This window comes from Myotis lucifugus, unplaced genomic scaffold (assembly GCF_000147115.1).
Source record: "Myotis lucifugus unplaced genomic scaffold, Myoluc2.0 scaffold_75, whole genome shotgun sequence".
NCBI lineage: Eukaryota > Metazoa > Chordata > Mammalia > Chiroptera > Vespertilionidae > Myotis > Myotis lucifugus.
Genome location: NW_005871123.1, coordinates 980,437 through 1,004,773, shown reverse-complemented (window position 1 = coordinate 1,004,773; position 24,337 = coordinate 980,437). Strand labels below are relative to the sequence as shown.

Genomic DNA, 24,337 nt, shown 5'->3' with positions numbered 1-24,337 from the left:
AAGATCATGATAGTGAAAATAACGCCCAGCAGCAGCTAACATTCGAGCGTTTACTGATTCCTAGCCTTTGCGCTAAGCGCTCTACTTGTTTATTTTAATCAATTCGATCATGTAACCCTCATTAAAAGAAAAAGATTACCCCATGGGCCATCTCTAGGAAATGTGACCATTTCTCTTTCACCTTATCCATCCTTTTATCCTGAGTTCTGCGTATCTGGGCTAACGGAGACGAAATGAGATTTGGTAGATTGATTCGGCAACTAGCTTCGCCTCTGAGAACATTTAAAAACAATTTTTACGGAGCCCCAAGAGCACAAAAAATGTCGGCTCAGCGCCCGGCCGGGGTTCTAAGGCGGGTCCGCCCAGGGGCCCGGCCACGCCCCCAGGGGTAGGCTCCGCCCCTCCAGCCGCGGATGGGAGGAACTCCGCGAGTGCCTCTCGCGGGACCTACGCCACTTTGGCGAGATTTCGATAACACTGGCAAAGCAGTAACTCGCGAGAAGTTGAAAGTACGTCAAGGAAGGGAATTCCGGCGGAACGCCGAAGCCGTGCGCTTTTGGTTCCCTGGTGCTTTAGATGTTGGACGGTGGAGACCTCTTGTTTGGCATCTCCTGGCGGGATGATGTTGGCCCGGGTGAGGGTCGGGCCGGACGCTTATGGAAGGGCCTGGGCGGGGCCGGAGGGGGCTGGGACCGGGGAACTGGGGGGATCTCCGGGCTTCTCTGGTTTCACTGCCCACAACGCTAGCTCGTGAGCGCTGCCCGTGGTTTTCGCCCAAGACGCACCTCCGCCGCAGGTAACCTGTGCTCCCCGCGCGCGGAGTGCAGGACCTGCGCCCTCGGCTGAGCTGATGGCGGCTCCTCGGGGGCGGGCGCCGTCGCCCCGCTCAGCCCTGGGAGCGCAGAGCAGTGCCGGTTACTTAGTCGGCCTTCCATAAGCCTTTCCTGGACGCGTAAATGAAACAGAATTGCAAGGAAGTCTCCGAGGAAACCAGTGACTTTTCTTCTAAATGAGCTTTATTTCGGAATAACTTTACATTTACCAAAAAGTTCCTAAGATGATACAGACTTCCCATATGCATCTCCCCCAGCCCCCCCTAATGTTAACATCTAAAATGACTTGCCTCCGTTGGCTTTCTGCGTTAACAGCGCTAGACTCTGCTTTTGCCATTGCTGTACATCGGAGCCATAGTCGACTGGAGAAACACTTTTTAAAACCAGTAGGCAGAGCAAGCACGGTAGTACAGTTTGCTCGTGTGTGAGGTGCTGCTCCCATTGCAAGAACTGGTAATTATCTGAAGTGCCCTTAAGAAAAAAGATTGCTAATGTGCAAGTTCAATAAATTTGTAATATCAAAGGTGTGTCAGCAACTTTTTCTTATCATCATAGCTGACAGCAAAACCAGAGAGGAAGCTTGCCAAACAGCTTTGCAAAGTGGTACTGGACCATTTTGACACACAGTATTCCAGAGAACTTGGAGATGCCTGGAGCGCAGCAAGGTTAGTCCAATTCACCTCTGAATTGTTCAGTTCTCTGCCAGAGAATAAGAAGGGAGCCGTCGTGGGGGAGGGCGCTGTGAGGATGAAAGAGAGGAGTCTAACCTTGGCTGCGATGTCTATGGAGGCTGCAGAAGGGAAGGGCCAGGGGGAGATGGATTAGGTCATAGGGACACAGTAAGGGAGGTAAAGCTGCAGTGACAGCAAACACAGTTGTTATGCCCTGGCCTTCAACAGTTGCTTTGATCTTTGAAACAGGCATGCCCACCAATTTGACAAAATTAACTATACTGTAACAAATCCCTCTTAAGCTTTTGAGGATATTTGACCTGTTTCTGAAATTCAGAAGATAATACAGCACATCTTTAAAGCCAGCACTGCTTTATCTTTGTTAAAGTTAGTTTTTTTTTTTTTTTTGGCAATCATATTTCTTCCCTCTGTATGGCCAGCGATATTTTGAACACACGTGGGAGCTTGCGCACACATATAGACACAGATTTCTTAAATGTATAGTAGAAAACAAGCATTGAACCCGTAGAAGTAAGTGAGGGAAGTCTGGTTTGTATGTTCAGTGAGTTTTTCTTTTTCTGGAATGTTACTCTCTGGGCTCTTCATAATGAGCTCTTCACATACCGTGCCCTGTGGGATGCAAAGAGCAAGACAGTCCCTGTGTTCACTGCGCTTTTAGTCTGTGGTCACGGGGGAGAGGGGACATGGTTAAAGCTCTGTAAACCTCTAATTCCGTAAGTATCCTGATAGAAATAGGCAGAGTACCTGGGCTTATCTGACGGTGCCAGCAAAGGCCTGAGGAGCAGTCAGGTCTTGGTGACTTATATACAGTAGGTCCTTGGGTTACGTCGGCAATCCATTCCTAAGGCGCAGCATAATGCGATTTTCTCCGTAAGTTGAACCCACCTACATAAGCACCTACGTCACTCATATGGAGCACATACACAGCAGTAATGAGTGAAACAGTAAAAAAAATTTAAAAGAAAGATAATTCCTGACCTTTACTTGTGGTAAATAAATAATAAAAAACATAAAGCACATATGTACATATGTCAAAATGATGGAACTTTTTTTTATATAAATAAATGGGAGATGGCGATGTAACCACGAAACGACGTACGTCGAGTCCGACGTAACCCGAGGACTGTCTGTAGTTACCTTGGCAAAAGGAGCCAGGCATTTTAGACGGAGGGAAGAGAGCATTGCTTGTGAAGTTAGGGACAAAAACCTGGTGCGTTCTGCTCAGGGAAGAAAAGTGACACAGCTATAGATAATATCTGGAACTTGATCAGATGGCTGTCTTAGTCATCTCTTGTTGGATCAACTCAGTAGCAGTTCCTTCTATACAAAGGAAGTTTAAAGCACTTTTTAAAACAAAGATTAAGTCTGAGGTGATTGTGAGATAATTTTAGGACAAATTAAGCAGGTTTTATAACTTGTAAATACTGTAATATGAAAATGTACTTTATTTTTGTGCTTTTTATTTCAAAACTAGTTTTTAAAATGGGTATTTTCTGTCACAGAATAAATGAGAAAGAATGGATAGTGAAGTGAACAGTAAATTCATGAGGTTTTCAGTATGCAATGTATTGACCCAAGTAACCAAACTCCTGTTGCATGCTTATTACGTGCCGCCCAACACTAACTGTGATCCTCAGAGTGAACTTAGGAGGTTTGTTTCCCATTTTTCAAGCCTGAGGAAACTGGATGGAGTTTAAGTAACTTTCCTAAGTTCATCCATCTAGTAAGTGGCAGAGCTGAGATTTGCGTCCAGGCTCTGACTCAGGAACTCCCACTGCCAGCTTCTATTCTGTATGCTTCTCATACCTGTGATGTGATTATACATACATGGATGGTTTTTTAAAAACCACAGATTTCAGGAGGTATATTGTCTTCAGACTTTATAGTAATCTGGCTGCCCATACCCTGTAATGAGTTATTTTTGTATTTAATATGCTCAGACAAATTTATAAAGTATTACTTGACCCTAAACAAAATGAGCAGTGAACCTCAAATCCATTTAATTAGCTATGCCTTCTGCTTCATCTACCTTTTTGTTGGGTTTTCATGGTAATTTAAGTTTTGCATAAACATGTGCTAAATTTGCCATAGGCAACATAAAGGCTTTCTCAGCTTAGAAAGTAGTCTGAGCATGAAAAATAGCATGGGGGAAGAAAAAAATATTTTTGTTTTTTGACGGTTTATTTGCAAGACATAATGTTGTGTACAATCTAGTTTGCAGTCTACGTCCTGGGAAAGGCGAGGGTATTTTAGTCCTACCTAGAAAGTAATTTGCTCAATATTTTCAGTTTCCTGTGGTAGAGGAGAAGATTTAGTATTTATTTTAATTTTATTGTTTTGTAATGAACACTCTTGCACAGTCACCCTCTGAGCAACCCTCTAAGTTGGAGTTTACCCTGGTTCCGTTTTTGCTCTACCTGTTGCCTGCATGTTCTCCTTCAGTGAGGCCCCTCATGGCATGTCTATAAACTTCCCTCACTGTGCTGTCATTTCAAGCTATCCAGTCCTTCCCAAGCTTCAGTCCCATACTTCTAGGTGTTTTCTGGTAACTTCACTTAGTTTTATGCCAAGCAAACTCAAAAGCATATTATTATTTTTCCTTTCCAATTCTTTTTTGTTATTTGCTACTTGCAGACTTTATCTCAGTTGAAGGCATCGCATCCATCTAATGTCCACTCTTTTCCACACCTTCACTGCCTTTGCAGTAAAGAATGACCTTTACTCAAAAACAGGACTGGCATTTTCCCTCAGATCCTTAGAGGTGGTCTCTAAGTCCTTGCCATACCCTGCCTAAGAGTGTCTGTTTTCCTGGGGGCTTAAGTCACACAGTAAAGTCTAACAATATGATTTATGGTGAGGGCTCTGGGCCACAACATCAGCTTGGCCTGTGACCTTTGATCTCCAACCTCTGGAGGGGCCAGCAATCAGCCACATAAGGCTGTCTATCATCTCTGTATGGCTGAGGCAAAATAAAATGTAGACACTGAGGCTCTGGTGAGCCTCCATAGTTGCAGTACTCCTATGCGTATTATCACACATTGTGGCAAGGAAAAGTTATCCTTACCCATGTTTCACACACTTGCCACTGGAAGCTTCATGCTTTGAAATTTTCTGTCCTCTGCCTCATGCATTTCTTACCTTGACTGATTTTAATCCATATCTTTTTGCTGTAATAAACCATAACCATAAGCGTGACTACAACAGTGAGTTCTGTGTGTTCTCCTAGCTAATAAGTAAACCTGAAAGTGGTCATGGGGACCCTGATCTTATAGTTGGTGTCAGAGCTTAGGGTGGTCTTGGAGATTCCCCTAGGTCAGCCGTGGGCAAACTACTGCCCGCGGGCCGGATCCGGCCCATTTGAAATGAATAAAACTAAAAAAAAAAAAAAGACAGTACCCTTTTATGTAATGATGTTTACTTTGAATTTATATTAGTTCACACAAACACTCCATTCATGCTTTTGTTCCGGCCCTCCGATCCAGTTTAAGAACCCATTGTGGCCCTCGAGTCAAAAAGTTTGCCCACCCCTGCCCTAGGTACTACCACACACCACTACCCTGCCCCCATCCAAGTCTAAATGCCCACCAAATACTTTTGTTCTACCTGAGAAATTTCTTAATTTAGATCTCCCTTTGTCTCCACTGTTACTGCTTACTTAGGTCTTCATCCTTTCTTACCTGGCTTATTACAACAGCCACCAGCATCGTCTCCCACTTGTAGTATTCATCTGCTTGCTTATTTTAGCAAGTACGACATGCCAAGCAATGTCCTAACCACTGTATACATAGTAATATAATCCTTTGTACAAAATTCTGGGGTAGTTACTATTACTTTCATTTTACAGATAGGAAAGCTGAGGCACACAGAGCTTAAGTAACTTGCCCAATGATATACAGCTCACATTTGGAAGAGCTTTGGGAGTGTGTCTTACCCACTCTGTCAGGCCGTTTCTTAATGGACCGTACTCCATTGTGTCACTACTAGAGTACAGCCTCCTTTGCTCCTCGGCTGTTTGCATTGTTAAGACTAAATATTTATCATGACTAGACAAGAGTCCTTTATCCTTTAGGTCCTTTTCCCTCTGCCAGGAATGAGCTCCCTTCTTCCTCTGTACAGTGGTCAAAGTGTGGGTTCAAATTTCACTTCTGCATGTTACAGCATATGACTTAGCAAAGAGACTTAACATCTCTGTGCCTCACCATTCTTCTCTGTAAAATGGGAAAAAATGGTACCTATTTCATATAGTTATTTGGGAAAGTAAATGAATTACACACACACACACACACACACACACACACACACACATATATATATATATACTATTCTAAGCCATATATATATGGCTTAGAATAGTATTTGACATATGGTATGCCCTTGATATGTGTTAGTGTTCTTTTTATTATTGTTACTGTGATTATAACCAGTTCTCCATCAAGCTGTCTCATATACCCTTGGCAAAATTAGTTCTACCCTTTGTGTTTCCATTGCAATTTATTGACACAACTGTTGTAGTTCTTTCAAGATTGAATTGTCATAATTTAGTAACTTGCTGTCTCTTCCCTGCCAAGGGAGGGTCTTTAAGAACCAATACCTTAAGATTTGGGCAGGTCATCTACTTATTCACAATTTAGGCAGTGTTTATATACCAGGCATTTTGCTAAGCACTGGGGATACAATGATGGATTATATATTCTGCCCTCAAGTATATATGAGGGGAGGATTAATTGGAAATGTTACAAACTTTGGGAATTTTGAGGGCACTTTGTAGAAAGCTTGGGGTGGGGGTGGTGGGCAGGGAAGCCTCTGTTTAGCCTGGCCTGTCTGTAAATATTTTTTATTTGGATACTGTCTTCACTAACCCAGCATTCACAGAGTTCACATTTAGAGGGGAAACTATTATATAACCAGATTGCATTACCAGAATCTGAAGAGGGAGGGGAGTGGAGTGGAGTGAGGTAGTTGGGGGAAGCAGAAATGACTAGTAGCTTGGTTTCTGTTTTGTCCTTATGTTGGCTCTATGTACATTTTCAACATTAATCTGTGAAAATCACTAGGAGATAGTAACTTTCAGCCCCTCTTAGTCAGAGGTTAGAAAAATTGCCAGGTGTCTCAGTTTATGGCCAGTCAAGACCTGTGACTCGAAAGTCTGTGCCTTTTCTTCTACCTAACGTGCTGCTGTGAAAGGTCTGTAGTCCAGTCTTGGGAGTATACCCACCTTTTCCTCACAGATGCGACTCCTTGTGTGCAGTGTGTTCAGTCTTGCCACCAGAAACAAACCTTCACTCAGGACTTCTTATCTGAGGTGCTGTGATAACAAATATGGACATAGATTGCCCTTGTATGAGAGACAAGGAGGAAACAATGCCAAGAAAGAGTAGGAGGAAATTCTCATCATTAGAATTTTTAAATAATTAAAAATGAAATGGTGGGAAAACATACGTAGGTGTACTTGCATGAATTGATTTATTCTTCATTTCTAAACCAGACTTTAAAAGTGAGGGAATGAGTGCCCTCTCGTGGAAACAAAAGGAATTTTTTTAAAAAAATTGTTTTTCTTTTTAAATTTAAAATATTTTTTTTAATTAAATGAAAATATGAAATTATGATTTTATTTAACCTTTTACTCTTAGAATTAACATTTTGGTACAGTTTTAGAAAGCAGCCAAAGTTCTACAAATGCTGGTTACATTTTTGCTGAATTTCAGGTTTATTTCCATCTCAGTTATATTTTTATAAGATTACTCCTAACAATATATATTTAATATATCTTTAAAATGTATCCAATCAACTTCTTTGTGGGTAAAATTTGGCATAGATATTTTGTGGCATACCTACATTTTTGACAAGACATATAGGTTTTTCTTTAAGAACCTCTCAATAGTTATGTTTTAGGTTTTATGACCTTGAACATTTCTTACATATGTATCATTCATTACAGTTTACAAAACCTCCTGTTTTAACAGTTTACCTACTTTATGTCAGTTGATCCTTACAATAGTTCTGTGACTTAGACAAAGCATGGCTAGTTCTGAATTCCATGAACATATTCCTGTTTCTTTTTTAACTTGCTCTTTAAATGGCCAGATGCAGTGCACTCAGATGGCTATTGAGAGTATGAAATTCCAAAGAAGTTGTCAGGGCACCATGCAAGATCATTGATCAAGTGGCATAGTGAGAGCAACACCGATGGACAGTGAGGCATGCAACCAGGGTTTCAATCAGTCTTGGTCCTTTCATCACCCGGATGAAGACACTGGACCTATCACCAGACTTTTCTGGGTCTCAATAAATCATATCTGAAAATGAGTTGGAAGGGAAGAGATGAAATCACTTCCAAATTCCCTTCTAGTTCAGATTTCTGAGATTTGATTTGAACTTGAAAGTAAATGAATAAGAATAAACACAACCATTAGAGGAATCTTGTAGAAGATTTCATGAAGCATGAAGATTGTAAGACCTTGTGACACCTGTGAAGTGCATTTGGACTTGTCATACTAGGCATTCTGCAAATGCAACATCTCTTCATAGGAAATGTCCCGAAAGCCAGTTTCATATCAACATTGGCCCTTTTTGATATATGTGACCTGAAGTGTACTTTGATAAGGCAGTTGTATCATTTAAGTGAACTGCTTCTATTAGGAATTTTTTATTTTCCTTAAAAATAATGTTTTCTTCTAACAGCTTTTTTTTTCTTTCCTAGTTCCCATTGACCCCCTCCTCCCTACACCCACCTCTCTCAAGCCTTCATCACACTATTGTCTGTGTCCATGGGCTCTGCATATATGCATACAAGTTCCCCATTAATCTCTCTCCTCCCAGACCCCCATAGAAACTCATCAGTCTGATTCATGGTTCTATGTCTCTGGATCTATTTTGTTCATCAGTTTATTTTGTTCATTAGATTCCACATATGAGTGAGATCATGTGGTACTTAACCTTTCTCTGACTGGCTTATTTCGCTTAACATAATATTCTCCAGGTCTATCCATGCTGCTGCAGATGGTAAGAGTTCCTTCTTTTACTACTGCATAGTATTCCATTGTGTCTTCTTAAAGTTTTTTATTGATTATAGAGAAAGGAAGGGAGAGTGGGAGAAACATCGATTGGTTGCCTCCTGTACAAGCCCGGACCAGGGACTGAACCAGCAACCTGGGTATGTACCCTGATGGGGTATAAAGGACAATGCTCCAACCAATGGAGCCACACCAGCCAGGGCAGGGATTTCTTTTTTTAACCATGAAAATTGAATTGGTTTTGTAATCTAGAGGGTGATACCAATTGTGCTTAGCAATTTTTAGATAAAACATTCTAGATAAAATGTTCTCATATAGGAAGCTACAATGGATAATAGAAGAGTAAAAGAATAAAGTCACAGAAAAATTGAATGAAAATTGTGTTATTAAATGACAAACATTGTGCAAATAATACACTATGCAATTTTTTAAGGAATATGTAGGCCCAATCAAATTATAACAGTTAACTTTCATATCCTTAACTGCCACATAATTTTTCAGAAAATTACTCTGCTGTCTATGTGCCTAAGGGGGTAATATTCTTTCCCAGCCTGTCCTTATATAATTGTCTTTCTCCTTCTTTACAAAAATTGACTCTTCTGCATTGCATTCCTCTGAGTGTCAGAACCTCTACATGCCAGTCTACTGGAATGTCATTGTAAGGGTTTAGAAAGTAAGTGACTTATGACTGAAGTTCTTTGACCGGTCGGGTAGGTTCCATTGTTTTCCCTCTCAGCTAACGGGTCATTTAAAATATTTTTAAAGACCTTTTAAAAATAATTTATTTTTATTGATTTCAGAGAGGAAGGGAGAGTGAGAGAGAGATAGAAACACCAATGATGAGACAGAATCATTGATTGGCTGCCTCCTGCACGCCCCCTACTGGGGATCGAGCCCACAACCCAGGCATGTGCCCTTGGCTGGAATCGAACCTGGGACCCTTCAGTCCACAGGCCGACACTATCCACTGAGCCAAACCGGCTAGGGTTAAAATATTTTTGATGATAATAAGTTATTTGGGAATATAACTTAGAAAAAATTTCAACAAAAGGGAGACATTGCTATAACAAATGTATTTAATTCTCACCCACTTATTTAAGTGAGCCTTTTTCTCGGCCCTTATAAAATTACAAAATAGAGCTAAAGTTGATGTTGAATATCTGAATCATAGCACCAGGTATATTTATCCCTGGATATATGAAAAAACAAACACTAATTTCATTAAGAGATTCATTTTCTATCAGTCTTTCCTTTTTATGTTGAATAATTATCATATTTGTGATGTTATTTTGATCAACTAGTGTTAATAATTATATTTATAACTGAATCCAGAAGTTACCATTTTAACATTTAGAGATTTAAGGCCACAGTGAAAGCAAATTTAGTATATACATATATGTGTGTGTGTGTATGTGTGTGTGTCAAAGAAGTATAGGATAGTAAAAAAAGATATAAAGCACAGTAATATTTTAGGATAAAGTTATATAGGAAAATAGAATGTAAGTAAAAGAGAAAAAGGAACAGTGTAAAATTTTCATCTGTTCAAGAATAGTCCACGAAGTTTTAAATGGACAATAATGGGTTTCAAAATTACTCTGATATTTAGGTTCTATGGGATACACTTGAAAAAGTAATATAACATTTTAAATGTCAGTTTTTTTACAATATACTAGAAATCACATTTTTGAACATATGGTGAAGATTTTGATGTCAACTGAAAATGTACCAGAGGGTACATCGTTGTTATTACAATGATATCAGTGAATATCCTAGCAAAATAGTTGGCAGCCACTGACTTTTTGGGTCCCAGTTCTGCTGGCTACTGGTGTACTTGAACTTCTGGCTTTGGAGATCAGTAACTGTGTGGAGCAGCTTCAGTCTCCTCCTCGTGAATCTTGGGAGGAGGCCTGGAGTATGGCACCTGGCCAGTGTTGTCTTGAGTCTTCTAATGTGTACTCATTCTGCTATCTGTTGGGCTGCTAGCCCATCCATCAGAGCTTTAGACTTGAGTAGCCTCCGTCCTGCCAGCCCCAGGTTGTCATCCCACCAGTTCAAGCACTGGAGGGTGTGTGCCTGTCTGTATTGGGGGGAGGGGAGCTCACCTGCAGGGAGTGGGTAGGGGTGTGTGTGTGAAGGGGTAGCTCAGACCCACATTAATATGCCAGTTTGCTTTCTCAGGGCTAGGAAGCACCAACCTGAGCAGCCTGAGCAATATTTTCATTGAGTTGGTCCTCTTGCAGCATGTGTCAAGTTCTTCCCTTTTTTTAGAGACAATAGCAGGAAGGCGGGGCCACAGGCACTAGGTCAGTGATGGTGAACCTATGACACACGTGTAAGAGGTGACACGCGAACTCATTTTTTTGGTTGATTTTTCTTTGTTAAATGGCATTTAAATATATAAAATAAATATCAAAAATATAAGTCTTTGTTTTACTATGGTTGCAAATATCAAAAAATTTCTATATGTGACATGGCACCAAAGTTAGGGTTTTTCAAAATGCTGACACGCTGATCTCAAAAGGTTCACCATCACTGCACTAGGTGAAGGTTAGAGTAAAAGTTCTCTGTTCCTTTCTGTTGTGTACATTAGTGCTACAGTACCAGAGTCTCACACCCCTGTTAAGCTTTGAAGCCAGCCAGATTTTGAATTAGGTACTTTTTAATAGCAATGTGTCCTTGGGTAAGATGTCAAATTTCTGAAAGCCTCAGTTACCTAACCACAGTTGTGATGGTTAAATGAGGTAAGCATGCAGAATGCACATTGTAATCATCTGACCAGTAATTTTAATTATCCTATATAATAAAAGAGAAACATGTAAATTAACCATCCTTCTGCTATGCTCACACCCACAAGCCAATCAGGAGCAAGTATGCAAATTAACCCAACTAAGATGGCGGCGGCCACGGAGCTGGAGCGAGCAAGAGGCTTGGGTTGCCCCCGGCAATGGAGGAAGCCAAGCTTCCCACCTGCCCTGGCCGGCCCTGAGCTCCGCTCAAGGCTACAAAGTTTCAATTATAGAAGATAAATCCCAGAAAAAAAAAAAGAAAAAAAGGAGACGCTGGGCGCTTGGGTCGCCGGGGGCGTGGCCAGCCTGAAAACAGCCATCAGCCCTTCACCCAGGCTGGCCAGGCACCCCAGTGGGACCCCCACCGTGATCTGGGACAACCAGCCGGCCCCCACTCGTGCACCAGGCCTCTATCCTATATACTAAAAGGGTAATATGCAAATTGACCCTAACAGCAGAACGACTGGGAATGACTGGTCACTATGACACACACTGACCACCAGGGGGCAGACGCTCAATGCAGGAGCTGCCCCCTGGTGGTCAGTGCACTCCCACAGGGCGAGCTCTGCTCAGCCAAAAGCCAGGCTGACGGCTGCCAGCACAGCGGTGGTGGCGGGAGCAACTGCAGCTTAAGCCTGCTCCCCGCTGGCAAGTGGACATCCCCCGAGGGCTCCCGGTCTGCCAGAGTGATGTCTGACTGCCAGCTTGGATAGGGCCTAAGCCAGCAGGTGGACATCCCCGGAAGGGTCCCAGACTGCGAGAGGGCACAGGCCGGGCTGAGAGACCCTCCCGAGTGCACAAATTTTTGTGCACCGGGCCTCTACTTATTAATATAATCTGGATGAGGTGGATTGGGTAGGTAGAAAGCCTTCCCTGGGGAAATAAAGCCTGAATTGCCCTCCAGTAGAGAGTAGGAGAGCCAGCCAGGCTACAAGTGGGTGAAAGAGGAGAGTTCATTCTAGGCAGAGGGAACACTTTATATTGAACCTGGTAAAGACTGAAGAAAACTTGGTACAGGAAATTCTAGAACTTCAGTAGGGCTGGGTGTGAGTTAGGAGGGATCAGAAAATGTATTTGTTCTAAGTAGGGCTTTATTTTGATGGTGTTGTTAAAGAATGAGAGATAGTTTCAGAAGATTCTTGCCTTCCTCTGCCATAAGCACTTGTTTTTGGGTCTAACAAGCTTCCCCCCTAAACTCTTCCAGTGACTTCCCATCACTTATAAGATACAGTTTTAAAACTTTATCATATTATATTTCACCCATATAATTGTCTCTCACAAGTCACAATGGACTACTTTTAATTCCCAAAATGCACTGTCCTTCGTAACCTCGTGCCTGGACATGTGCCGCTGCCTTCACACTATAATTTCCTTTCTCACTGTGTCCTATGGCGAATTCCTCCTCATCCTTCAAGATAGTGGATGATATACAAAAATCGGTTGTGTTCCTAAGCTAACAGTCCTTTTATACAATAAGGCTAAAAGGAACTGTGCAAGATTAATAATCTTTACTAAGGGATCTGAAAGAAAGGTGAATAAATACTGTGGTTAGGTTTGGAAGTACTGAATACAATAAAGGTGTTAATTCTCCCAAATTTAGTGTATTTAATATAATTCTAATCAAAGTTACTATCTATACAAATATTTTATAATTATTTTAAACTGACTACCTGATTCTAAAGTTCATCTGAAAGAATAAACATAAAGTAGATTTGGAAGGAGAAACCAAGATGGCGGCATAGGTAAACACCGGAGATTGCTGCCTCGCACAACCACTTCAAAAATACAACTAAAAGGCGGAACGGACATCACCCAGAACCACAGGAAGGCTGGCTGAGTGGAAATTCTACAACTAGAAGGAAAGAGAAAAGCATACCGAGACTCAGAGGAGCTGCGGTGCGGAAGTAAAATACTAAGGTACAGAGGCGCAGGCGGAGCAGGCTGGTGGCTGAGGACACGGTTGTCTTTTTCAATCGGGAGGGAGTCTCAGGCTCTGAGCTCCAGTTCTGGGCGAGTCTCTGGGAACCTAGATTCATACGGGAGAAGCGGGACTGTCTGGCATCGGTCGGAACTTGAGGGCAGCTTTCTCTCGGAGGTACTTGCAGCGATTGCCGGGACACAGAATCGGGGCCTCTGAAGGCAGGACTGAGAGCAGCCATAACTGCTCGCTCCGCCCGCCCTGTTGATCCCCTGGGACCCGCCCCGCCCAAGCCTTGCAGGGAGGCATTTGCTGGATAGCCTCAAGCAGAGGCTAGATTAGCACCTCCCTAGAGCTCCAGGACAGAAGTTCTCCCACTGCAGACACAGCTGATTCTCACAGCCAATTGGCCTGGAGGTCAACCCCTCCCAGTGTTACAACAATCAAGGCTTAACTACAATAAGACCACAAAGACCACAAGGGGGAGCACCAAGAGTGTCCTCCTCAGGTAATTGGGGAGGCTGAACCACTGGGCCCTAGAGGATACTTAGCACAGAAAACCACTTTATCAACACAAGGAAGCATAAAAAATGCGGAGACAAAGAAACAGGACACAAATGACAGAAATGGAGGAAAGCACACTGCTGGATATAGAGTTCAAAACCATACTTTTAAGGTGTTTCAAGAACTGTCTAGAAGCCGCCGATAAATTTAGTAAGACCCTCGAAAAGACTGGTGAGACCGCCGATAAATGTAGTGAGATGGGGCAAGAAATCTAGTGAGACCCTCGATGTTGTGATAAAGGACCAACTAGAAATTAAGCATACACTGACTGAAATAAAGAATATTATACAGACTCCTAACAGCAGACCAGAGGATCGCAAGAATCAAGTTAAAGATTTGAAATACGAAGAAGCAAAAAACACCCAACCGGAAAAGCAAAATGAAAAAAGAATCCAAAAATACGAAGATAGTGTAAGGAGCCTCTGGGACAGCTTCAAGCGTACCAACATCCGAATTATAGGGGTGCCAGAAGAAGAGAGAGAGCAAGATATTGAAAACCTATTTGAAGAAATAATGACAGAAAACTTCCCCTACCTGGTGAAAGAAATAGACTTCCAAGTCCAGGAAGTGCAGAGAACCCCAAACAAAAGAAATCCAAAGAGGACCACACCAAGACACATCATAATTAAAATGCCAAGAGCAAAAGACAAAGACTCTTAAAAGCAGCAAGAGAAAGACAGTCAGTTACCTACAAGGGAGTACCCATACAACTGTCAGCTGATTTCTCAACAGAAACTTTGCAGGCCAGAAGGGAGTGGCAAGAAATATTCAAAGTGATGAATGCCAAGAACCTACAACCAAGATTACTTTATCCAGCAAAGCTATCATTCAGATTTGAAGGTCAGATAAAGAGCTTCACAGATAAGGAAAAGCTAAAGGAGTTCATCACCACCAAACCAGTATTATATGAAATGCTGAAAGGTATCCTTTAAGAAGAGGAAGAAGAAAAAGGTAAAGATACAAATTATGAATAACAAATACACATCTATCAACAAGTGAATCTAAAAATCAAGTGAATAAATAATCTGATGAACAGAATGAACTGGAGATTATAATAGAATCAGGGGCATAGAAAGGGAATGGACTGACTGTTCTTGGGGGGGAAAGGGGTGTGGCGGATGCGGGAAGAGACTGGACAAAAATCGCGCACCTATGAATGAGGACAGTGGGTGGGGGGTGAGGGCGGAGGGTGGGGTGGGAACTGGGTGGAGGGAAGTTATGGGGGGGAAAAAAGAACAAATGTAATCTGAACAATAAAGATTTAATAATAAAAAAAAAGTAGATTTGGAAATTATGAAGAAAAAAAAAAAAAGAATGGAGATTTGCCCTGTCAGAAATTAACCAATTGGAAGTTTTCTACCCTTGTCAGTTAAGGGGTGCACATGATGTAAGCCAAGCCACTCCAGTCTGTATTAATTATGTTTCTAATCATTTCCCTGTTACTACATGACTCAGAACCTTGGGTAGATTTTTACCCTGTTTGCAGAGTTAAGATTAGGATGGACTGACATAAAATTTACATTAGTGGCATTAATGGATTTCCCTTTGAGGTTCATTTTAATGCAGTGGTCCCCAAAGTGGTCTTGGGATTGCAGTATCAGTATCATATGAGACCTAACTAGAAATACAAATTCTCAGGTCCCACCTACGACCTACTGAATCAGAAACTCTGGCATTAGCGCCCAGTAGTCTTTTACAGACACTTGATGCATGCTAAAGTTTGTGAAGCACATTATTAAAGAAAGGGTTTGTCATCCTCTAGAATACTGAAACAGATGCACGGGGCTCATATGATGCACCATCATAATAAAAAGGAGAAAGCAGACTTACAAATAAGCTCCTGATGGAAATTCACGTGGCACACTTCAAGTCACAGGTGTTACATTTCAATTCAGCCATTCCTCACATGGACACCTCCAGGGTGAGCAGCAGCTGGAATTTATTTAATTGACTATGGTTAATGAGGCTGCCAAATAATTCAGCTAGAAAGGTCAGCTCATAGATCAATTAAATATTTCCTGCTGTATCATCTGCCAGTTGATGTGAACCTGTGATTGTCAAGAGACCTAACTGTTGGACTAAATAAAACATTAGGAAGGTAAATTTGCTGCGGGAAGGGGTGAGAGCCTGCACTATCCGTAAGAGATTTTTAAGCCATCCACTGATCACTTCATTAACTCTGTTACTGTACAGTTCACTGTAGTTAGCTTTCCATACTCTTATCTTCATAAGGAAAATTTTAACACATAATTTAAACACCCTTTAATGATAGTAATTTTCCTTCTGATATTAATAGTCTCAGGTTTTAAATTTTGTCTCTAAGAAAAACACTTCCTTGTGCAAAGAATGATTGACTAGAATCTATTTTGATGGATTTAGAGGTATGTAAAGGCAGGCCAGGTTTTGTGTTTTTTGGGGTTTTTTTTGGCAAGATATTCTGTAGGGACGGACTAAGCTGAGGCAAGCGAGGCATTCCTCAATGTTGCAGAATTTTAAGGGCACCTAACATTTATTTATCTATACTCAACATAAATAATATTTTAATGGCCACAATTGATATAAAAGGAAAAACCAAAAGATAAACAAAATGTCAAAGATTTAAATAAAGACAGGATTATAAATGCTGGGTTGAGTCATATCGGAGCCTGAGGCAAAAGGAAAGTTAGTAATACTGATCTTGGCTCTGAAAATCTCAGGTAAGTAAAATGTAAAACTAGGACCACAGTTCCTACATTAGTAATATAAAATTGTATTAGCGTTATAATAACATTCTTTTGTTTTTGTATTTCTAGGGATATCTTAATATCTCCATCATGCTGGCAACATGCTGTTCTTCTTAACCGATTCAATTACCCTTTTGAACTGGAAAAGGATTTACATTTCAAGGGCTATCACACACTCTTTCAAGGATCTTTACCCTATTATCCTAAATCAATGAAGTGTTATCTTAGCAGAATTCCCCACCGGATACCTTCAGAAAGACACCAAATTGGAAACCTAAAAAAATACTATCTCCTGAATGCTGCCTCTCTTCTCCCAGTACTGGCTCTTGAATTAAGGGACGGAGAGAAGGTTCTGGATCTGTGTGCTGCTCCTGGAGGCAAATCAATCGCTCTGCTGCAGTGTGCTTGTCCAGGTAGTGTGCTTTGCTATCAGTTATCAACCACTTTTCAATGTCCATCTGTATAAAGTGCTTTTAACATATCTGGGGGAAAAACGTGAGATTGAGTTTGCAGACTTTGAAAGCATGAAACCAGGACAATATGGAGAGAATGGAAATTTTAGCTGAGGAATTCAGTGTAAATAATATTTTTCCCCAGTTACTTAATCCTAGCAGGTAATTGGGAACAAAATTACATGTTGGGAATGAAAATCTATCAGATAATATGAATTCTGATAAACCAATAACAAAGATTTAAAAAATTTTATTACATTTATACTTAAGAGTCATATTGACTTCCTTGTAATAGTACTATGAAGCAGAAACATATACACTTAAAATCATTTTTTTGTATCATTGGACCATAAGGTTCTATGGCAATTCTGTTCAATCCTATATAATAAAAGCCCAGCGACCAAATGGCAGAACGATCAGAACGACCAGTCGACCAGTCACTATGATGCACACTGACCACCAGGGGGCAGACACTCAACGTAGGAGCTGCCCCCTAGTGGTCAGTGCGCTACCACAGTGGGAGTGCCACTCAGCTGACCGGGATGAGCAGCTGCTCCCACTGCGAACCCCAGGCCAACAGACAGGACCCGGGGCTGTGATCATCGTCTCCTTGCCCCAGGCTCCTCCTCCTCACTCCCTGATGCCTCCTCCAGACACCCACAGGCTGTACAGTGCTGCCGCGAGGCTCACAGAGTTGACCCTGGAAGTTGGGAGGCGGGTTTGTGGCCACCACGGGACTGAGACCTACTCTGCTGCCTCTCAGTGCTATTGTCCCGGGGCCCAGCCTCGATCGGGTCCCCTGGAGAGGCGAGTGCTCTGGCTCCACGGAAGATGCCGGACCAGGGAGCAGCCACTCAGATGGCAGGTCCACAGCCACTCGGCTGACCAGGATGAGCAGCGCTCCCACAGTGGGCCAATCCCTGCAGGCCACGTCCCCCACCAGTGCACGAATCCCGTACTCCGGGCCTCTAGTAGAAATATAATGTGACATCTATATATATATACAAAACCCTAATATGCAAATAGACCAAACAGCGGAACAACCGAACAACCGGTTGCTATGACGTGCGCTGACCACCATGGGGCACGTGTGGAACATGGCAGACATCGGCAGCAGGTGGCAGTGTGTGAAACATGGCAGGCATCGGCCACAGTGGAATGGTGGAGCAGGTGAGCGGAGGCGCCAGACCACGGCGGGGCGAGCCTCTGGTGGTTACTGAAAATTCTTTGCTCCTGCGTGCCATGGTCCTGCTCAGCGCTCGCACCTGCTGCCAGCACTGGCCCCGCTCGCACCATTGCTCCATGCCATCAGCGGGTGCGAGCGGCGGCTCCTGGCCCCAATTGCTTCTGAGGGCTTCTCCACCTCCCTCTGCTCCTGAGGGGCGATTTGGGCAGCAGCCGCTGCTCGCACCTGCTGATGTCACTGGCCTCGCTTGCACCTGCTGCTGGTGCCAGCCCCAGTCGCTCTGTGCTGTCAGCGGGTGCAAGCGGGGCCAGCGCTGTCAGTGTGTGGGAGCGGCAGTAGCAGCAGCGGGAGAGGGGCTGCTGGCAGACAGGGGACCAAGGGCCGTGGCGGGAGGGGCTGGGTGGGGGCGTGGAGGATGGGCCGAGACCCGCCTCTGTGCCCACCTTATCCTCAAGGCCCATAGTTCCTTTAAAGGTGCATGAATTCATGCACTGGGCCCCAAGTTTACATATAATTTAAAACTTTTGAGTAGTCTTTTGAGGGCTAAACAAATAGTTTTATGTTTTTTCCCAGTTAATAATTGTAAGAAACGTTCACTTGTACAAATTCAAATAATGGACTCGGAGACAGGAATGGCAAAAACAAGACTTTTAATGCGGTCTTGCAAGATCAGTTGTCTGGTTGAACAGGCACACACTTGAAGCGGTGATCACAGGCTATTTATTCCTAGTGTCTGAGAGTCCCTCCCCCAGTTCCTCATTGGTTGAGTACTATAGGGTTAACAGTTTTCCCCATACGTAGCCTAGGTCTATTGTCTCCCATTGGGTTATTTAAAAATAAATGAGTTGAGGCCTTTCTAGTTGTCTCCACCTCCCTTTGTTTAGCTGTGGTGGATCTTCCTGGAAAATGTGCTACTGGCCACATATACAGTTCTTTGTTCTTATACCCTCTCCCCTCCTCCCTACATTCTTTTTGTCCTGGGAAACTTCAGTAACCAACTGGCCACATGCTTTTAGTTTTCTCTAAAAGTGGTCTATGCTGAAGATGGATCACAGAGGCCTATTTCCTACAATAATCAAATTAACAAAGACAGATTAACAGGAGAAAACGTCCAAAGTTTATTACATGCCAGGGGTTGTCATGAAATATGAGACCCCAAAATGCATTGGGCTGTTGAAGTTTATATGTCTTTGTGGACAAAGGAGAAAGGAGGCAGGAGTCTGAGATTTCACAGCTAGTTGAGGAAGAGCAGAACAAGCTTCGTCGGTACATTTTTTTAAAATATATTTTTATTGATTTCAGAGAGAAAGGGAGAGGAAGAGAGAGATAGAAACATCAGTGATGAGACAGAATCATTGATTGGCTGCCTCCTGCATGCCCCATACTGGGGATCGAACCTGCAATGACGGCATGTGCCTTGACTGGAAATGGAACTGTGACTCCTGGTTCATAGGTCGATTCTCAACCACTGAGCCACACCGGCCAGGCTGTAGGCACATTCTTACTAGGCAACCCACAATCAGGGGGACACAAGGAGTAATCTAGTTACCAGGCCCCTGCTTGGAGCCCTCCTATCCATCATACTTAATTCAAATTAGGGTAAGATGAGTAAGCTAAGATTTCTTTCCTACAGCAAGTCTTTCCATCTGAATTTTATGGACAGGAAAAGGGGAGAATCAAGTTGTTATTGTGCTGGGGGTGGAGTCCTTACAGTATCTTAAGAAAAAGAATTTTCTGAGATTCACACAGGAGGATAAGTGATTTTTATTTGTATAGACTTTCATCTCTGTGTTTCAAACATGCCATTTCCCTTAATCCAGTCCTGGAAGAAGTGTAGTTGGGGATTTGGTAGAGCTAAAGAGAAAGCCAGTGTGCAGAGTTTCCATTCCATATTGCAGCTGGGTCCAGTGCAGCATCAGGCTAGTTGCAGTTCATTAGTCCATTGTGTGTGGGATCCACATGGCCGTGGGCCACACAGGAGAATGCCAGGAAGCAGGAGCCAGAGCCCTGCAAGCCAGGAATCAGCCAAGAGGAACCAAGAGAGCAAACTCCTTTGCTTTGGGGATTAAATATCCCAAATTTTGAGCTTTTGCCTGTGGCCATGCCCATTCTGGCCAATGACCTGTTCCCAGGTATGATTGACAGACAAGTACAGACTTTACTGGGCATGCGTCTATTCTCCCCTTGTCCAGTCCCTTCCCCCAGCAATTCCCCCAGCAATCTGGTGATTCCCTGGGGAGTGTTAAACTGCAGCTCCCTGGCAAATCTGCACAAATGGCACACCTATAATATTTGGCCTTTCTTTTGCTCCTTTCCTGTTATTAATAACTAGGTTGATTACAACGGTATCAAAATGTCTTTTCTGAGTACTAAAGTCAGTATCCCAAAAGTCAGCTCTAGGGTTGCAAAACTTTGGTCCCTTTCATCTCATTAAAAAGTTAGAAAGAAACAGATGAAGTTAATTTTTATAATACATTGTAATCCAGTACATCCAAAATTTCATTTCAACATGAAATCAATTAAAATTTTAATGAGATATTTTGCATTCTTATTTTCTTAGAAAATTTCCAAAATTAGTGTGTATTTTATATTTACAGCTCATTTCATTTGAACCAGCCCACAAGTGGGACAATGCAATTCTAAAAGATTTAAAGTTCTTTTGAAGTGAATTGTCATTTACCATTATTCCTAGTACAAAAATGATGAAATGTATATAATGTATATTTTCATAAATATTTGTTAAAAGTAATTAGTCAACATTCATCATCATTTTTTTAATGAGACCATGGGACTTAAAAAAATTACTTATAGCTAGATGAGATGGGGTTTAGCATTAATTCTATCTCTTTTGTTTGTTTGATGGTTTTGTTTTTATAAATGCAAATGCTATTGTTCACATAGGTAAGAAGATGGAAGTAGTGGGAGCTGTGTTATATAGTAGATTCCTAGTTTTTCAAGTTCCTGAGTTATAACCCACATCACACAGGTATCTTTCATCAAGCTTTATTTTAATTATCAGGTAGGTGAGCACTCTCTAGGTTCCCTTTTTATTTTGTTGAAGGAAAAGTATTGGAACCATCTCAGTTACAAAAGGCTGTGTCTATCACCTAGTTGTTGGACTCATTCACTTTCTCAGCCAAGGCTCCAATGTGTTGAACTTTGGTGCTTTGGAGGTTTCTACGCCCTGGCACAGTTTTCATTAATAAGGTTCTGGATGGATAGGAAGTTGGCTCCCCATATGTAAAGTTGGTGAAGGTGCCCTGACTCAAGCCTTCTCCTCCTTTAGAAAGTTGATCTGAAAATTGATTCTTACGAAACTGTCCACGCCCATATATCCTTTAGAACATTGTGTGTATCCCCGGGCCATGCGTATCCCAGTTTGAAGACTGCTCATTTATATCTCCATTGGAGAGCATTCCCTGTTGAAACAGATTACACATATTTTTATGAGAACCAGGAATCCAGTTGTACTAAGCTTTGGTACAAATATATAGTTAACAGTATATTTAAGAGCAAACATCCTGTGTGTTTCAGAATGGTGATTAAAACTCTGATATTACAGCTTGCTGTATTTTTATGTAAGAAATAACAAAAGAGATTATTTTATAATAATTTAAGCTGAAGTTTTATGGAATCATGTGTCATAAGGAGTACTCGGCTTTACTTTCACTCTATTCTTTGACAGTATTCTTATTTTGGCTGTTACATCAGTTTTGAAAATAGAATTTTTAGTATTGCAAAAGGTGGAAAAGAAATGTCAATTTTTGGTATCATTTTAAAGAGAGGGCGTTTTAATCTTAAATTATCTTTATTAGTAGGTTGTAAATATTTTACATGCTTATGGTAGGGAAGATGATTTGAAGGTGATTGAGGGATCCTAAGACAAATTGATATATTCTAGGACTTTGAAGTGGAGAAGAATCTTCTGTTCTTACATCAAGGGTAATGAACTACAGGCAGTGGTCCAAGTAAAGTAGCTTTTCATCTAAGTAGGACTAATGATAATGGTTTACTAAGAAGTACAGATGTCTTCATGCTGATGCTCAAAGCCCAAATTAGGTTAGCTATAGTGCTTGAATTTGGAATGCAGAAGCAATGCTAATCAAAGCTTTTATAAGCAAAATTTAAAGTGATGGCTTGGCTAAATGTGCATTTATACACCAAATTTCTTTGGATCAGTACTGAACTTTATTCTGGGCCAAGAGGCTTACAGCTTTGAAGGATTAAAAAGCTCATGTTTGAGGTTGATTAAAAAAAATTATTCTACTTCTCTGTTGGTCTAGCTGCTCCCACCTGTAAGCACAGTGACAGACTATCCATTGGTTTTGTTGTTGTTGTTGTTGTTTGTTTTGGTCAACACAGTCTGTGATAAGTCCTGGTGTTTATAGAAAAAGAGCAAACAGTTCAGATTCAAAATAGGAAAACAATAATACATGAAGAATGACTTACCTTGGCAGAGTGGCTTGATCAGTTTCATGCTGTATCTCTCCAGGCATGAAATTCTCTTTGTTGTTAGTGATATATTTTTGACATCAGGTTAATCTTTGGTGATAGAGAAGACTAAAAAGATTCCTTTCTTTACTGTGAATTGCTCTTGGCTTCCTTCATACCCTATAGGTGCTATTTCTCCCCTCTTCTCCTACTAACTCCTTTCCATTCTTCAGGTTTTCACTCAAGAATCCACTTCCCTAATTTCCCTGCATTAGTTGCATCTTCTTTGTGGGATAATAAAAATAAAAAACAACTTGGAACACTCAATATGTGCCAAGGACTAAATTAATCACATTGCATAAATCTGTGTTTTTCAAACATTTTTAGTAGTCTCTGCTTCCAGCATGTTAGATTGAATCTCCTTATAAACATCTTTCTGAAGTCCTAGGGCCCTGAGGAACACAGTGCATATGATCTCATTTATGCTGCAACTCATTATTTGGGCATTGTCCCCATTTTAAACAAAACAAAAAGAAGTTGCCTAAATTGCCCTAGGTGAGTGGCAAGTTTTCACTAAAATATTAGGTGTTGCTTCTGTTCTACATTCTCCCAGTGTTACTCAACTGCTGTCTTGTCCAACATCCTCCATTAGCCAGCTCCTGGAGGTTTCCCTTTGTGTCTGTAACAACTAGCACTGTGCCCGGTCCATAACAGGTGATTAATAAACCAGAACCTTAGGGTATTTATACTCTCAAATGTATTTTAAAATTCATTATTACCATTTTGTATTTTTGTGTAAATTTGTTACATTGTTTCCAGATAGCTTTTTCAGCACGTTTACTATATGGACAGTATCATTATTACAATTTTTACATAGAAAATGACATATAAAACAATCATATTACGAGGAAATACCATGTTTTCCACAGTGGTTACTCCAATCCTCCAATTTGTATTCTCACAAATAGTGCATGAGAGTTCCCTTTTCTCCACATCCTTGCCAAAACTTGTTGTTTGTTAATTTTATTGATGATAGCCATTCTGACAGGTGTGAGGTGATATTTCATTGTGGTTTTAATTTTTCTGATGATTAGTGATGTTGAGCATCTTTTCATATGTCTATTGGCCATCTGTATGTCCTCGTTGGAGAGGTGTCTACTCAGGTCCTTTGCCAATATTTTAATTGGATTGTTTGGGTTTTTTTGGTGTTGAGTTTTAAAAGTTATTTATAAGTTTGAATATTAATCCCTTATCAAATGTATCAGCGATTATGTTCTCTCATTCAGTGGGTTATATTTTCATTTTGTTGATGTCCATTGCTGTGCAAAGACTTTTTAGTTTGATTTAGTCCTTTTTGTTTATTTTTTCTTCTGTTTCCCTTGCCCAAGGAGATACATCAGAAAAAACATTGCTACGAGAGATGTCCAAAGTTTTACTTCCTATATTTTCTTGTAGGATTTTTATGGTTTCAAGTCTAACATTCAGTTTTTTAATCCATTTTGAGTTTATTCTTGTATATCATTTAAAAAGGTGATCTATTTTCATTTTTTTGCATGTATCTGTCCAGCTTTTCCAACACCATTTTTTGAATGAACTATCTTTACCCCATTGTATGTTCTGGCCTCCTTTGTCAAATATTAATCCCGGGGATCGGGCCTAAACCGGTAGTCGGGCATCCCTGGACCGCTGGCTCCTAATCGCTCACCCTGCCTGCCTGGTCGCCTCTAACTGCCCTCCCC

At 41.5% G+C, this 24,337-nt stretch overlaps 1 protein-coding gene across 1 annotated transcript in view; it reads left to right on the top strand.

Annotated features, from left to right (window-relative positions):
- Nucleotides 1-493: 493 nt before the first annotated feature.
- Nucleotides 494-24,337, top strand: part of NSUN3 (NOP2/Sun RNA methyltransferase family member 3) — a 65,557-nt gene continuing 41,713 nt past the window's right edge. Inside the window, exons 1-3 of the mRNA XM_006090534.3 lie at nucleotides 494-634; nucleotides 1,389-1,498; nucleotides 16,599-16,942. Of these exons, the coding sequence (XP_006090596.1) occupies nucleotides 620-634; nucleotides 1,389-1,498; nucleotides 16,599-16,942 (469 nt within the window). The 5' untranslated portion in view covers nucleotides 494-619. The remainder of the gene's footprint in view (nucleotides 635-1,388; nucleotides 1,499-16,598; nucleotides 16,943-24,337) is intronic.